The 16568-nt window shown below is 40.7% G+C and overlaps 1 protein-coding gene across 2 annotated transcripts in view; it reads right to left on the reverse strand.

The window, feature by feature from the left end:
* The window catches only part of KCNQ1 (potassium voltage-gated channel subfamily Q member 1), a 338092-nt gene extending 328747 nt beyond the window's left edge, over positions 1-9345 (reverse strand). For both annotated transcript variants that reach the window (XM_027701999.1, XM_027701988.1), the window contains exon 1: positions 8948-9345. In XM_027701999.1, coding sequence (XP_027557800.1) covers positions 8948-9345 — 398 coding nt within the window. The remainder of the gene's footprint in view (positions 1-8947) is intronic.
* Between the last annotated feature and the right edge of the window lie 7223 nt (positions 9346-16568).

A 16568-nucleotide genomic window follows, 5' to 3' on the forward strand; every position in this document is an offset into this window, starting at 1 on the left:
GAAGCAGAAGAAAGTTTAAAGGATGCAGAAGCCTTGTCCTAGGTTTATTTTGGCTTTAACATTTTTCATAAAATATTAAAACATCACATTGATTGTGAAGAACATGTGAAAAAAATAAAAATACCTACTCTGGTCACATTGCCAGGAATATCTAAAGGCTACCTAATGACTTGCAGTATAATTTCACATTTCTGGCAGTTTATAGCTTTTAAAATGATGAAATTTCAAGGCTGCATATTTAGTGCTTGATGTATTCCTTGAAAAAAGTCCCCCATGCAGATGTATTCTTTTCTTAAACTCAAAAAAAGAGAAATGTGTGTTCATTACCTTACACAACTGGCAGTTCTGACATTAAAGCAGTTCAGAGATAAAACCTGGTTTTTGTCATAGTGTTTGTACTAAGCTTTAATAAATCATTGGCTTATCCTGTGCCTGTCCATTTTTTATTGTAAATTTTCCAGGTTCTACATTTTCTGAGGTAAAGTGTGGCTGTTAAGGAAGGAAACTACCATTTAAGAAATGTGGGACAGTACTTTTGGATTTAGTGTCGGTTTTGTTGTTGTTGTTTTGGGGATTTTGGTGCTGGTTTGTTTTTTTTTTTCAAAGTACTTACAACTATACTTATTTACCCAGGCCCTGGTTTGCACTGTGTGCAATTTCTTACAGCTCCTTGGACACAGAAAATAGCTGCTTTTTTTACTATTCTGTACCACAAAGTAGGAAAAAGAAGAAGAAAAGCCATGTATCTGCAAAAAAGTTCACACCAAGCATCTCTCTAGTCCTCCAGGTATGCACAATTTGTAAACCAGAGAAAACTCTTGATTTAGAGCAGCTTTAGAATTTCCTAATAAAAAAAAACCAACAAAACTAAAGTCACTTTCTAAAAACACACAGTAAAATTAAATTTGACTACTAAAGCATTGAATACTCCCTCTGTTATTAAATATATATATATATATATATATACACATATACACACACACACACACACACTCACTCACATATATATCTTTCTGGTAGGAGGCAAGATACAGTAACTACTGCCAGAGCAGAGGCTCACAAATACATGTGCTGTTCCATTACCACCACTGGTATTATAATGGTTCTCACAGGCCATTATGCCAGATGAAGCATGACTGTATGAGGAGAGCTAGTCCCTTACCTAAAACCTCACCAATATGCACATTCTTCTTCTGTAACTCAGCCTACCCATCAGGTTTATTTACATCTGGCAACTTTCCAAGACATTTGAAACGTGTTGGACCTCTTGGTGGCAGGCAGAAAACACCTTGCCCCCAACAAGACACTATTTTCCATCTGGAACTGAATGAGCAAATGTTCACAGCTTTTGTGTTCGGCCACTAATGCACATTAAACAATCTATTAACACACAAAATTAATGAGGTACTGCCAAGTTTAAAGTCAGCTAAGCACTGTGCCTGTGCATAGTTCCCTACAGCATATGTTGGCACCGTTGTTTGTAATACATCCAGCGCTCAGGCATTTGGAGCTCAGCCTAATTAGTTCACTGCAATTGAATCTCAACTCTATCCTTGATTCAGCTGCAATGAAAGTTTTGAAAGAGGCCTATCCACACAGCCTTGCACGTTTTTTCCCTGGCACTTGAAGAGCCAGGGCAAGGAAGTGTGCCAGAATTGCCCAACCAACCATTTGACAGATATACAGAGATGTGAATACTGCACTTACTGTTTTTTTTAAGATCATTCATGTGCAACTTTTAAAGGTAGAATAGTTCTTTTCCTGGAGGAAAGCAAATACCAGAGAAGGACGTGAAATGTCATACTGGAAGGATGATAGGAAAACAGAGAAGGCCTATCCCCAGGAAAGCTTGCCCAAATTAAGAAAATTCATAACTTTTATGTGTGCATTTCACAGAGTTGTTTCTCCACTGCACACAATCTGTCTTCACTGAGCATTAGTGTTCCCCAGTTTACACCCTTCTGTTTCCATTAGTTATTTGAAAATCTAAATACCAGTACAATTACAAAGTCTCTTTTCCCTCCACAGAACTTCCTTTACTCAACAACGTTTTTTTCAAGTAGCCAACCATATCACGCAAAGCATTTCAGAACAGAAATTGAATTTTCTCAATTACTGCTAGAGGTACTGTGTGCCATCAAAAGGCATTTTAGTTAGAAGATATCTAGCTTTTCATCTTCCTTCCCCTTCAACGATCAAAATACAGTGCCATGATAATTTTATGCAGCAATCACTGAATGCAACAAATGATGTAAAGATAGTGGTTTAAAGTGGCTTCCAGGGCATTAACTACTACTGATGACATTGAGAGGATACAGTTTCTGATACTGCTTTTCTTTCTGATGACAGTCAATTATTAAGTAAAAATGGAAAAACATATCCAAGTTTAGTCAATTATGCAGTTATTTGTATCTGCATTTCTTAACATAAGCACTTCCACTGTCCCACTGGGAGAGAGAAATGGGGACCCTTTCTGACCTGTAACTGCATTGCCACTCCTGAGGTCTTCATTTCATGGACTTGGATTGGTCTTAGTTACAAGACAGCCACATATATAATATAATATAATATATATATAATGGCCAGTCTTCGCGAACGAAGATTTTGGGAAAGGTCTTTTACCTTTCAAGCCTGCACAATGGATTTTTTTAGGTGAGACACAGCCTGCGCTGAACTGAGCCCACCCTTTAATCCTAAGGTTCATCTGCCGGGGCCAAGCAAGCTTGGACAATGGCAGTGAGGTCCTCAGGACGTAGGTTTGTTTAGAGTGACCTTCTCATAGATGGATGGCCTCACAGGGCTAACGAGCTCCATCTGCCCGGGGGGACTGGGATTTGAACCTGGGTTGCAGCAGTGAGAGTCCCGCATGCTAACCACTAGGCCACCAGGGGTCCCCAACAAGACAGCCACATAGTCCACAGCAAAAAAAAAAAAAAAAAAAAAAAAAAAAAAGACACTTCTGATGAGTTACAGACTGGGAAACATGGTAAGAGAGAAAAGCTGTGTACTGGCCAACCCAAACTATCTCAATCACACAAGTCTCAAAGAAGAACCTTCGTGCAATATTGTAGCTGAGAGGCTGCACTGCAGCATGCAGTAGGAAAGGAGGGAGCAGCAAAACCCTTAAGTCACTTCTCGACCTCGCCTGCATCCAGAATCTGCCAAGACTCCAAGCTTCACTACCTGGCTGATCAGCAAACTAGACTGACCCTGCAACAGCAACTCCTAAACATGAGCACACTGTCTTATGTGTACAACCAGCCATGGTAATGGAGCAGGCAAATGGTCTTCTCTCCTCTGGAAATATATAAAGTCGCCTTTCCAATCCCTTTTCATCTCAGATAAAACTGTTACCAAGCACATTGACAGATACATAGTGTTAGGATGCAAAGATGTTCACTCAGCTGCAAATCAAAACGCTAGACTCTGGAGTAGGGATGAGGAAGGGAAGGGCAGGGGGAAAAGCTACAAATATCACCTTGTTTCCACTTCATTTTTCCCAACTGTAGTCTTTGAGCATGTGTGCTACCTCAAAGATTTGTTTTAAGCCACTGCACAGCTGTAACACATCATGCTCTTGAAACCGTGAAGTGACAAAGTGGCAGATTCCCATTATTACAATTATACAGCATTAAGAGGTGGGAGTACAAATACATTTTAGTATAAATACTAAAATATAGTGTTGCAAGCAACAGGAGCTCATAGACAAAAGACATAGAGAAATAAAGCAAACATTTGTTCACATCAGCCTCTGCCTGACAAGAATCATAATCTCTCTCTCAAATATGACAATATGAGGGAGCCCATTTGACCTCAGCTAAACTACCTCAGTCTTGATGAGACAAAAAAAAAGCTAAACCTGGATCTTCTTGCTATTGACAGTAGCAAAAAAAAACACGACTAAGTTATTTTTCTTTCCTTCCACTTCGAAAAGCCATGCTTACTTTGGACGATTTCTATCTCCTTTTTAAAACAGAAGTAATAATCTGAAGTCTGATTTCAAGCCACAAAAATTTCTAAACATACAAATATACATGCCAAAAACACAATACTTTTGTTTGCAGCTTTCTTTAGTCTGAAAGAAAAGTTGTGTGTGAGCAAGTGCACACACTAGTTATTTTAGGGATCTTTTTACCTCCTCAACAGTTTATACAAGTAGGAACCAGCAGGTTTGGAATTATGTTTGCAGTACATCTGGAAACATGGCAAACCTGGGATTTTAATTTGGAGTTATGCTTCTTCCTCACAGTATTGTGTGTAAACAGCACTTTGTACACACTGCATTGCCTTTAATAATTGATCACTCCAAGCCCCGATTCAAGCAACTGGCATATTCTGTCTACCCTCACTTCCTATCTTTACATGCATACACATGCAGCCACACTCCTGAGAGCTTGCCTGTTTCTGGAGACCAGTTTTCCAAATCCCAACAACTGGCCAGTCCAAACTTATGTAAACAACTTGAGATTCGAACAAACTCAATGATAATCATTGCTGATTAAACCAAACTTATACAAAGGCAAAGTAAATTGAATCAGGTACACCAATGCAGAGATAAGATAGAAGCTGATTATCTTGCATGGCAACAAAGGAGAGCTGCCATACTGGAACAGACTAATGGCCCATCAGTTTCCAAATTGTTCCCTCTGGTTACAGCCAACACTTCAAAGAACACAGGGAGCCAACATTGCCAGAAGTCATTATTTGCCATAGTGAGAACAAGAGAAATCAGTTAATAACTTCAGTTTCTTTAGGCACATTTTAAGATGTTTATTTTAAACTTAAGAGGGTGAGAAGAAGCTCTTCCCTCGAGCACTTAATTATAAAATAATTCTTTTAAACATCTGACATCTTCACTTATTCTTTACAGTCATTTCCAACACTGGGACAGAGTCCAAAGATTTCAGCAGGCCACTATGGGGACAGAATTTCAGTTTCTTTTGTCCCTCCACCTCTCTTCACAGAGCCTGAAAACTTGATTTGTTAAGGCCACAAACCATTTCACCTCTCAAAGCTGCTATCTCAAGGTGCACTACTATGATAAGTATGATAAGATGCCCTAGCTTGGAAGGTCATTGAAAACAGTGGCTCTCAGTCATTCCCTCACCTCTGACAGCCAAGGCAGATTTTGTGGCTCTGGCAGGAAATTACCATACATGCAGCCACAACACAGGGCAAGCTCTTGCTTGCAAAGCCCAAGTTTCCAAGCAACCACCAACTGTGTTTGCAGAAGTCATGCATGTAAATCTTTAGCCATGGAGCACAATTTACTTGCACTGGTAAAATTAAGTGTACATATACTATATGCTCCATCTATTTGAATGAAATTTATTACAAAAATCAAACCAAGTCAAGTAACTGAAATAAAAGTTTCTATCATCTCTGCTAGTATTTTTAGATAGGTTTTTTGAGTGGTAAATTAATAGTCAATTATCCATTCCTTCTCCCCATAAAGACTATTACCCCAGCCTCCACCAATCTAATGTAAATGAGGCACAGTAATTCATTTCCTATTCTGTTCATGTGAGATTTTCTCCTCTATGGTCTGATCAAATTAAAAAAAAAATCTTAGAAAAGACCTGCCTAGAATTCCATTGATTTAATCAGAGACTGTGATGTCAAATTACCCTGGAAGATTAAAAATATCAACGAGAGAATATACATTTTGCATACCGGAAAATAGGTTTTTCAGAAAGCTTTTGAAAGAAATAACAAATCAAAAGTAAACAGGTAATTGGCCTGATTTGCTGCTGTACAAGATAACCAGATTCCATCCTTTAAGTCAAGGGAACACGAAAGGCTTTGTTGCTCACCAGAACATACAGCAATCAAAACAATATGAAACAAACATCCCAACCTAGAATCTGTGGATTAAAGTTTGGTGTTCAACTTCCCTTTTTTCCAAACAATATAATATAAACCTGAGGAAAATCAATTCTGAATATCAGTTCTTAGCTATTAGTACTCTACATTCCACTTGACTAAGATTCCTGAGCAGGAAAAGGGTGTGACAGGCAATCAGTAGATGTAGCTCTTATCACTTGATAAATAGTGTTTTAACAACCAGCCAGAGATACAGGTCCAGAACAAGTTACATGGACTGTTGCAGGAGTTGTTTCTAACTGTAATATTTCAAGCATATATTTAAAAACACAGCCACACACTCTGCACCACACAGAAGATAGGAAATGAAGAAGCCCCCAGTGCTCGTTGCTCCCATCATTGGCTAGATCAGGACCCTCTACTCAGCTTAGGTTTTTATGCCCTGATTTAACATCACTTCTTTCCTTCCCTTGTAAACATTTAAGACAGCGACCAAGACGTCTCAGGCAGCTGAGAGCCCCAAGAATAAAGCAGGAGGCAGACAGCAGACAGAGTCAAAAAGCCAACAGGCAAACGACTTCAGTTTCTTAAACTCCTCTGAGCAGGAAAGAAAAACACCAGGGTCCTTGCACGCCAGGAGGTAAAACCCAGCTTAGCATTCTGTGAATGTGTTGACAGTAGAATAATCAAATACTTCCTCCAGTGTGAAAGAAGCACATGCATGACAGCGTGTGTCTGTGTCTTATAATTCCGAGTCCTTTCCAACTCTGCACCTCATCCCTTGTAGCCAACTGTTTGCACAAAGCAGGTCCCATGCTTTCTCCAGAGTAGATGATGAGACACAATAGCTTCTCCAAATCAGAAAAACCTGCCTTGTCAGTTGTAACAAACTCCTGTTCTGTAGCCACTCGTCATCTGCCAATACTCAGCACCTGGCTGGCATGGGCTGTACTCAAAAGAGAGCATTCCTTGGGACCGCAAGGAGCTCCTTTGGGAGCTCAGAAAGAGAGATGGAGAAGCATGGACCATCAGTAACTTAAAACGTTATTTAATGGGCACAAAAAGTATAAGCTTATGTGCAAAAATAAGGAGAAGTTGGGATGGCTGGGAACATACAGCCTCAATTCCCTCTACTGGTGGGAATCAGAGTGAGGCTGCCTAAATGGTATTTGCACATTGCCTTGCAAGAAACATCCAAGGGTGTTAGTACTCTCTTCTATCTCTTCAGTGCCCTAAGGAACTTGAACAACTCTTAGTAAGCGGCTTGAGAATATTTACTGCCACTATCATCACTGCATCAGAAAAGTTCTTCTGAAAAGAGGGGAAACGCTGGGGCTAATGATTACACCATGGATAAGTGTGTTTTGGGGGGAGAGACAGACTTATACATATTGCAATCTCTTAAAGTAGAATTACAAAATCTTAATTCTTGCATAGATAGGATTAATCCATACTGCTAATACTTGGGAGAGTGAAGTTAAAATTCAAACTAGAACCTTAGGCAGACAAAGGGAACAACCATTTTTGGGTTGGTTTTTGTTTTACAGATGTTTTCTAGGCTCACTGTTTAGATTTAGAGAAGATTATTTACGATATTGAACACAGTTTACTGTCCCTTCTATACATAATTTGAGATACCTGAAAGGTCAGAAACCATAAAAGATGGCTGCCTAAAACTCCATTTTAGGAAAGTAAGGAAAAAAAAAGGAATTCTGATTCCTGAAAGTGTTTTACGTTGTTCAACCACAACTATTAGGCACTTCATAATTATGGCCATTAGTCATTTTGTCATCTAATGGCATTATCATAATGCCAAAGAGAATGGAGCCCACAATTATCTCGGCAGTTGCACACAGTCATCTCCTGATTACATACATTCAGATGACAGCTGTTTTCCCTCCACTAAAATAAAAGTTGATACCACTTAACCTGATGATCTAAAGACTCTGGAATACTCAAATGTGGAATAGAAGCACACAATCCTGAATGGACCTTAAATAATAGTTACTTAGAAAGAGAATTTAAAATCAGAATAAAATAACTAGATCATAAAAACTGACTTTAATGTCTTTTGACCATAAAATGTCTTTACCTCTAGGTGTTGTAATAAGTACATATATATATGTGTATATATATATATATGTAATGGATATCCATACACATATATGTTTGTGCATGCATACAATAAACAGACACATTTCTACCTGACCTTATTACCTATATTCAACATACCACCAATTGCCCAAGGGTCATGCAAGCCTTCAGCAACACCTCGATTAAAAAGCATGCATTTCTTGTGCACCACAGACCTACGATGCGCTGGGTCGGACAGTGCACTCCACAGACAATATTAGAGCCAAAACATTTTTAAACCTGCCTGCAGTTAAACAACACCCTCCAAACATCACCTCCTTCCTGTCTAAAAATAACATTGATGGCATTCGTACCCGATAGCACAAGAAGTTAGAGCAAGGGGCAATAAAAGAGGCAAGGAAAACGAGCATCACCTGCCTCTCATTTTCCTCTGACAGGGTTGCAGCACTGATAACACACCTGTTCGGTGAGAAACTGATGCTGTGCAGTGAGCATTGGCATCACGCAGATGTCACTGTATCGAAAACTAGTAAAGAATGGATGACACTGTTACCTACTTCGTTTCCACATTTCAACTCCCAGGGTAACCTGAACAAAATTGCCTGAAGCCAGCTCCTGCCCTATCTGATAAGTACACCTAAGCGCTCCTGAACGGCAATACCACATTTCTGTTTAAAAAAAAAAAAAAAAGGGAGAAACTTTCCCCCGGAGCGTGACTTTTGTTTTACTTCACATCTGTTTAAAACAAACAAACAAAAAACCCCACCCAGACCAAAAGACTGTATTTGTAGGATGCTCAAGCCTGGAGCACCGGGCTGGTCTGGAAGCCTCCGCGGGGAGGACGAGCCCCGTGTGCGGGAGGTGGGGAGGGGGCGCGGCGGCCCCTCGATGCAGGTGAAGGGCGGCCCCGGGAGCCCCCCACACCGCCGGCCGCGCCGGGACGGCGCCCCCGCTGCAGGGGACCGGTTCAGCGGCTGTAACGGGAGCGCGGCGCGGAGCAGGTGCCCGGCGGGAGCGGGGCGGTACTCACACGGTGAAGTGGTACACGAAGCACTTCCAGCCCGTGGGCCGCTCCAAGAAGTTGTAGACCCTGCCCTGGACGCTGCTGCGGCTCAGCAGGGGCTTGCGGAGGCTGTAGATGGAGACGCGGGGGTCCAGGCTGACGGGTGGCCGCGGGCAGTCGGCGCTCACCATCACTACCTCGCTCCGCAGGCGCGGCGCCCGCTCCCGCACCGGCTCCGGGCAGCAGCCCGGCGGAGCCTGCCCGCCCTGCGCGGCGGACAGCGGGGCGTAGTGGGCGTTTGGGGTGCTCTCGGCCAGCTCCAGCGCCGACGGCTTCTTGCCGGGCGTCATGCTGCCTCTCCTGGGCAGCGACAGCCGGCCCAGGCTGCGGCTCTTCGGCTCGCCCGGCGGGGAGCTGGAGGACATGGCTGGGGCGGCCGGGGCAGCTCTGGCGGCGCGGCGGTGTCGGGGCTGCGCTGCCCCGGGAGCTGCTGCCGCGGCCAGGCGCCCTGTCCCGCCGCCGCCGCTGGCCCGGCCCCCGCGGGGCGGCTCCCAACGGGGAAAGGTGCGGGCAAGGGCGGGGGCGGGCCCGCCCCCACCGCAGTCCCGGTGCTGCCCGGCGGGAGGCGCTGTCGGTGGCACCCCAGCCTGGCCCCGAGGGCACGGGCTGGGAGGGCAGCCCTTGGTGGCGTCCGGACCGCCCTCCGTGTCACGCTCAAAACAAATCACACGCTCTGTAGTGTCACTCTGACCTCCACCTGTGTCACCTGTCCCCTTGTCACCGCGTGGAGGTGGCTTCTCACCTGTGTGAGGAACTGCGAGTATAGGGACCAGCCTTCCAGCAACCCAGAAGCCCAGCGGGCTTTCCCACCGTCTCAGCCCGCTCTAGGGGGATAAAGTGCTCCGGTGTTTCCCAGATCTGTGCCCTCGGGTGGCTTGAGCTTCTGCGGTACAAGCCCTTACCTCAGATTTAGGACTGCCAAAGCCTTCAGGGCCAGCTGGTCCATCCCTTTTTGCAGAATTTCAGCACCTGGGAGCAGCAGAGCTCTGCCGGACTCTGAATCCTCAAGGAGGCGCTTTCTAATACGAGTAACAGGAATTAAGAGCTTGGACAACAGGCCTTGCGGTCCCTCATGTTATTGTAACATAAGGAGTAAATAGCTGAATAATGGGGAAAACTGTAGAACACAATAAACACAGTTCTGCAGTCTTGCGTCCTCTACAATTTGGGTTTCTCACCGGTAGCATTTTGGTTTTTGTGGAAGGGTGCATGTGTTTGGCCATTAAGAACAAGTTATGTTAGGGCTTGGATAACTTTCCTGCGTAGTGGAGTAAGTTATGACTTCCTTATCTGTGGTGTGAATCGATTTGTCATGGCTTTTTGCACCAATTAGTTAACAATATCTATTCCCAGAGAAAAGAGGAGGGTACTCTTTGATCTGGGCTGAGGGTTTTTTTCATTCTAGCCCAAAATAGAACAGCATTGGTAAGAGCTATGTTGAGTTCATGGTTGATACTGGTACTCGGACAAGAATGTTACAAGGAGATAAGGTGCTAAATAAAGTTAAACAAAAACAACCCTGCTAATTGCAGCTCCATTCAAATGTCAGGCTGCACGAATGGTAGAGGAACTGGGCAAGATCCTTCACTAGTGTAAACAAGAAAGACTGGTAGGCCCTTGTACTGATTTACACTCATGAAGGATCTTGAAAAACAGAAGTGTTAAAACGAGAATTTGCAAAACCTGTTTGTAAACCAACAGCATACTAACCAGGCTTTTCGTCCCTCCACCAGAGCATGAAGAACAAACAAGCTTAATAAAAACAGCATTTCAAAGGAAAGTTTTCCTGTATCTGGTCAAAACAGAGCCAGGTTTCTCTATTTTGAGAAACTGCTCTTTCTTGCAATAAGCCTGCAAGAAAAATGACTAATGGAAGAAAGAATGTCATCGCTACCCTTGAAGGCTCACTGTTTGAGGACTAGCCTGATAAAGTCTTGATATCAAAGTTAACAAATGTCTTTCTTTATGTAAATGTTCCACTTTGTTTTACAGACCAGCATAACATTGTCTGGGTTATTATAGAACCTTATTCTGGAGCCAGCTGCAAAACATAACTTACAGAGTTCAGCTGTATGTTCATGTGTTCATTATGTTGCTTTTCAAAAACTTTTCAAATCTTTTAAAAATATCTTGGTATTATGGTGTTATCTATCCGCTGATTAACAAAACAAAGAATAGAACCCCCACTGTATCTGAACCTAAGAAAATGGAATTTCTGTATTGCTTATGCAATTTCCTTCCAAAACAAAAGTTAGAGAGGTATTATGTACTTAAATGGCTAAACAGGGAAGAAAATTGGTAAGAACTAAATTTTATCTTCAGTGTTCAATGAGAAACTTCCTAACAACCAAAGTTTGCTTCAAAAATTTTCTCACAACAAAAAAGAAAAGTCACAAATATATTCCATAGCCCTATATCTTGAAGTGTTTTTCAGGTCAGAAATATTTTCATAAGGTTTTAGGTCGTACCTCTAATGTTGGCAAAATCTTTCAAAGAATCATTGCAGATAAAGGAATTTTAAAATATTTAAAACTGTATTTAGGCAATGCCTAAACATCTTTTCCCTGGAGTCAAGGAATTAATCAAAATCCACTTTTTAAAATGTGTTACTGATGGATGATAACGTTTATTTTATTTAGTAAAAATAATTTTGTTAGATGAGTGCCAGCTAGTTCATGTTACTGAATGCTAAAACATCTGTCTGGCATAGGTAGAGGCAAGAGCATAATCAAAGAAAAGTGTCAAATAGATGAGTACTTAATGATGAGAATCCAGGGAATAATTATCTTTAATGTATATTTTGTTACCAAAACTGTACTATAATGTGCAACATTTTCAAGATGAATACTTTAACATGGTAATGGCAGATCCTGATTTCCCCCTTCATAAGTAGCCATGTCTTGATAATAAACATGTTCATTTTACAGAACAACAGAATTATGTAAGTAGAAGAAGAGAAAAAAAAATCCAGAAAGTATGGTGTAAACATGGAAGATCTAAAAATGGGAAGAAGAGGCAGATGAGTGTTCAAATACATTTATGGAGTCAGGTATCTAGGCTTTGATAGTGAAGAGAATAGGGAGATACGTTGAATAAAGAGGACATAAGTTTTAAATATTAATGTGGAACTACTACACTGAATTGTTTCTTAGAACAATAATAATTTAGTCTACTTTGAGTATTTACAGCACTGTAGCAAAATTAATAACAATCATGATATTTGCTATTTCCCAGTTTGCAAGTACTGTTTTAAATCTTTATGTCTTTAAGAGGACTTTGATTCTAAAAATGAGATGTCATAAGTCACTGAAGTATGATGAAAATACATCAATTAAGCAGATGGTAAAGCTCCCAGTTCTAGAAATTTAACTGGAGCAAGACTAGTGAAGTATTTCTGAAAATCCCACTGTTGAGCTACAGTAGATCAAACATGTTTGTACCAGCTTAGGGCTCTGTTTCTGTTATCCTGTACTAAATTATGACTGATATTATGCATGCATTATCAGATATGCTCATTAAAATGCTGTATTTTCACTTTGTGCTTGCCTGTGATCATGTCAGATCACACTGCTAAATGTTTACAAACTGGAATTGCTGCAGCCAGTTAGAAAGAGACACCTTGATCTTTTAAGTGATTACTTCCCTGTGGAAGCTAAGACTCAAAAAAACAGTAAGTATCTGAGTGTTTTCTGTCTTCTGAAAGCCCTTAACACTTAGGTGTTAATACAGGTTGCACCAGTTTTCCACTACCATGGAAATAATTTTGTTTGCTGTTAGATTACTTTGGGGGATGGTTTATGTTTGTTTTGGTTTGGGTTTTTTGGTTTGGTTTGGGTTGGGTTTTTTTGAATGCCACTTTCCATTTCTGCCCAGCTACAGCAGGAAACGTTAAAAAACATTTTTCAAGCAGAGGAAAGAGAGAGTTGTATTGTCTTAATTTGGGGTTTATTTCTCTTGAATTAGAGCAAATATTTAGTTGCATTCCATTTTCTGGAGAATCCACCATTTACTCAAGTCAGTAGATAATTTTAAAAACAGCCAGTGATGAAGATAAATGTACTGAACTGAGAATAAATGTCTAGATTTTTTATATATTTTCATATAGCAATAACTGTATGACAAAAACTTTTGAAATATTATCTGTCAATTAAAAAATTCTATTCACAGATGCATCATTACTTTAATAACTTTCCTATTAAAAGCAACAAAACAAGTAAGTACTTAGACCACACAAACAAAGAAAAGACTGACCACCAAGTTTCTCCTTCAAGTGAATTTATACCAGCTACCTTGATCAGTAAGGTCCACAGTTACCATGTCATTGCTCTGCCTTCAGTGCAGACATCTGTTAGCCATTGCTGTCTAGGCTTCCTGGAGGTCAACAAAAGCAGTAGTACCACCAAGAAGTTTGAGCAAAGAATGTCTAGGGAAGGTAACACCTTTACTAATCATTCAAAAAGCACCATGGTACAGTGCTGGTAGTTAGGACAAGAGCTGCTGTGAAAGACACGGGAGATGTTCATCCTTAAGAATCCCTTAAGGGATCACAGCAGCATAGTTGATGGGCAAAGTATGTCCTGGATCATACACTCAATAAACTGTTTCCTGAAAACTGGACAACACAGCCTCATCTATTCTGAAATGCTGTCTTCAGAGGCAAATTAACTATCAACAGACAGAATGGAACCTGGGAAAAGAAAGAGAAACCCATATTCCTCCACCTGAAATAACTTCACAAAGCAAAAGCAACCTAACAAGTTGGAAGTTAATCAGTCGTGTCAGAGATCATATTAGTGGATCAGTTCCTTAAAAGACTAATCGCTGTCAAAAAAGACACATTTTAACAGGTGTTTCAGTCTCTGTCAAGACAAATGGAGCAGATAGAAAAGAGCAGATAACATTCTATTCAGAAAGTTTAAACTGGCTTTTCATTCTCTCCCTTCTTTACTGTTGGGTTGTTTTTAACTGTGGATGCAGTAAGTTTAGGAATCTGGTCAGTAGAGAGAAGTAACATTGCAGAAGATAGTGGCATGCACCAGATATCTGGAGCATGGAGGCTGTGCAGTCCAGCAGCTGACAATCCTGATTAGCATTATCTGTTTGAATGCTATCTCAGTTCATGGTTATGTCTAAATTTATATTATAGTTTTACATTGTTTCATAGGTTTTTAAAGCATATTGATGTTGTTCTGGGGAGGAATGTTATTGTCTACCAATGCTCACATTTTAAGTTCTAAAGCAAAGAAAGACTCTGAGCATATATTTAGACTTAGGCCACACAAACAAAAAAAAAGTTGATGAGTACCTCAGCCTTCTCCTCATCTGCTGTTACCAGTTTTCAAGCATTGTTTACCAGTGGGATACACCTCCTTTGACCTTCCTTTTCTGGTTAACATACCTGTAGAAGCCCTTCTTCTTAATCTTTGTGTCCCTTGCCAGGCTTAATTCCAGCTTCACCTTGGCCTTCCTCATCCCATGCCTACACAACTGAAGTTCATCTCTATACACTTCCCAGGTTACCCATCCTCATTACCACTGCCCATGCATGCATTTCCTTCTTTCCCTTCAGTTTGACCAGCAGTTCCCTACCCAACCATGCCAGTCTCTTGCCATCCTTGCCTGATTTCTTCCTCTTGGGGATTACTAAGTCTTGCACTCTAATTTGAGCCTTGCAAGGTGAAAAAAACCCAAAACTAAACCAAACTACCATTTGTCCATAAGATTAGTCCTGCTGCTTACAACAATATTTCTATTCTTTTTCTTCAACAAAAAAAAAAGTCAAAAGTCAAAGTAAAACCCCTTCCAGGTAAGACTGAGCAAGTATATCTCTGCAACAATACTTGGTAGACTCAATTTTTCTTGTTCAGGAATATTCAAGTATATGAAAGGCCAGTACCAGCCAACTGAAATTTTGGTTTCTGTCAATAAAAATCCAAATTTTTTCTACAGTGTTAGTCTGTTCTATTTGCTCTTGTTGCTGGCTGACCAAAAGCTTCCAGGTATAAGAGTCTGAAGCATTCAGGTCCTAAATGTTTACTTGTTTAGGAGCAGGGCTTCAGGGCAGTGCCCTCAAAATATGAAGAAAAAAAGTGGTGCTAGAATTGTAACTGAACAGCTTTGGTGCATCACGGCTTGTAAACAAACCTCTCAACACTTTCTTTCTGCTCCCAACCTACTTGCAAATCTTCAAAAAAGTGGCAAAAATCTAAAACTTGTGAAAACCTGATAAAACTAAGAGGGGACACCTTTAGGAGATCTTGGACTAACACACTTGTGTACACATGCATGTGTATTTTCTCCAGTCTTGGTGTCCATGGTGCCCTTGGTGTCTTGTCCTCCCCAGTTCTTTAATGTGGTTAACTGTTCAACAATTGTTGTAACTGAAAAGGGCTCTTCTAGGTGTTACTCCAAAAGAGAAAACTAAAGAGGCTGACAAAATTCTGCAACATTCTTTTCCATCATTAAGGCACATGTGGTATATTTTAATTTCAGAAGCATATGAGACTCAACAGATGTTTGCTTATTCACATAATACCATACAGGATACATTGTGAATTTTCTTACACATGCCACCCTGTCTGAGGGCATCTGACTAATAGGATTCTTCAAATTAAGAGATTGGTACATCATCTTCTTGCATCAAAAACAAATTCTCCTCCTCACATTAGTCACAAACCCTCTCTTTATTAGGCTAAAATCAGTATCAAATAACACCGCTGAATAAGCTCCAAATAAATTAACTGAAATTCTGAAATGCCCCTGAAATTTTTGCTCCATAGTTGCTTATGGAGGGAACTATGCTTAATAAAGGGATGTTCTAGTATTTCAGGAAGAGTTTCACTCTTAGCAGCTGAGAAAGAAATCACTAGCTATCACTAAATCTCTTCCTGGTGTGGGAACACTTCCTGCCTGTGACCATGTTAATTTGTAACATATAATATCCTACTTCACATGTATGGAATGACGTGGGATAGGTAATCATTCTTCTTCAGCAGGACCCACTTGGCAACTCACTTTTGAAGTCAGGCGTCATCAGTCTGACAGTGAAGCACAACTGTGGTTGAATGTGTCTTTTGATTGCAGGTAGTTCATTAGAAAACTTCAGTGGGAGGTTATACATGTGCAATACAAGGAATATAATGCTAACTCTGTGGCAGAAGCAAAGATTTTTTTATACAATAATCCATCAAAGACCTTTCTAATGCCTCAAATTAAAAAAAAACAACAACAAAACAAACAAACAAACAAACAAAAAACAACAACAGAGTAATAAGAAAGGTACTATCAAGGTCTCCTTCCCTGCCACTGCACCTTTTCTCAGCAAGTAACCCCTAAATGCAAAGAAATTGGGAACTCTAAAACTCAGTGGATAGACCACAGGAGACCTGTGCAACAATCAGCTCTGTCAAACTGGAATTTCAGGTTGCTTTCATCTCACAAAATAAAGAGTTTTCATTTCACTAGTACTATTCTGACAGGTAAAGCTAAACAATGTGATGTAATTTAAAGTCTTGCAAAATTCTTTTAACCCGTTCCATAATTGTGGTTTAATGCCCAATTCTAGAGACATGCCTGACCTTTTTCTAAT

This window comes from Neopelma chrysocephalum, unplaced genomic scaffold (assembly GCF_003984885.1).
Source record: "Neopelma chrysocephalum unplaced genomic scaffold, ASM398488v2 Primary Assembly neopelma1_24, whole genome shotgun sequence".
Lineage (NCBI taxonomy): Eukaryota > Metazoa > Chordata > Aves > Passeriformes > Pipridae > Neopelma > Neopelma chrysocephalum.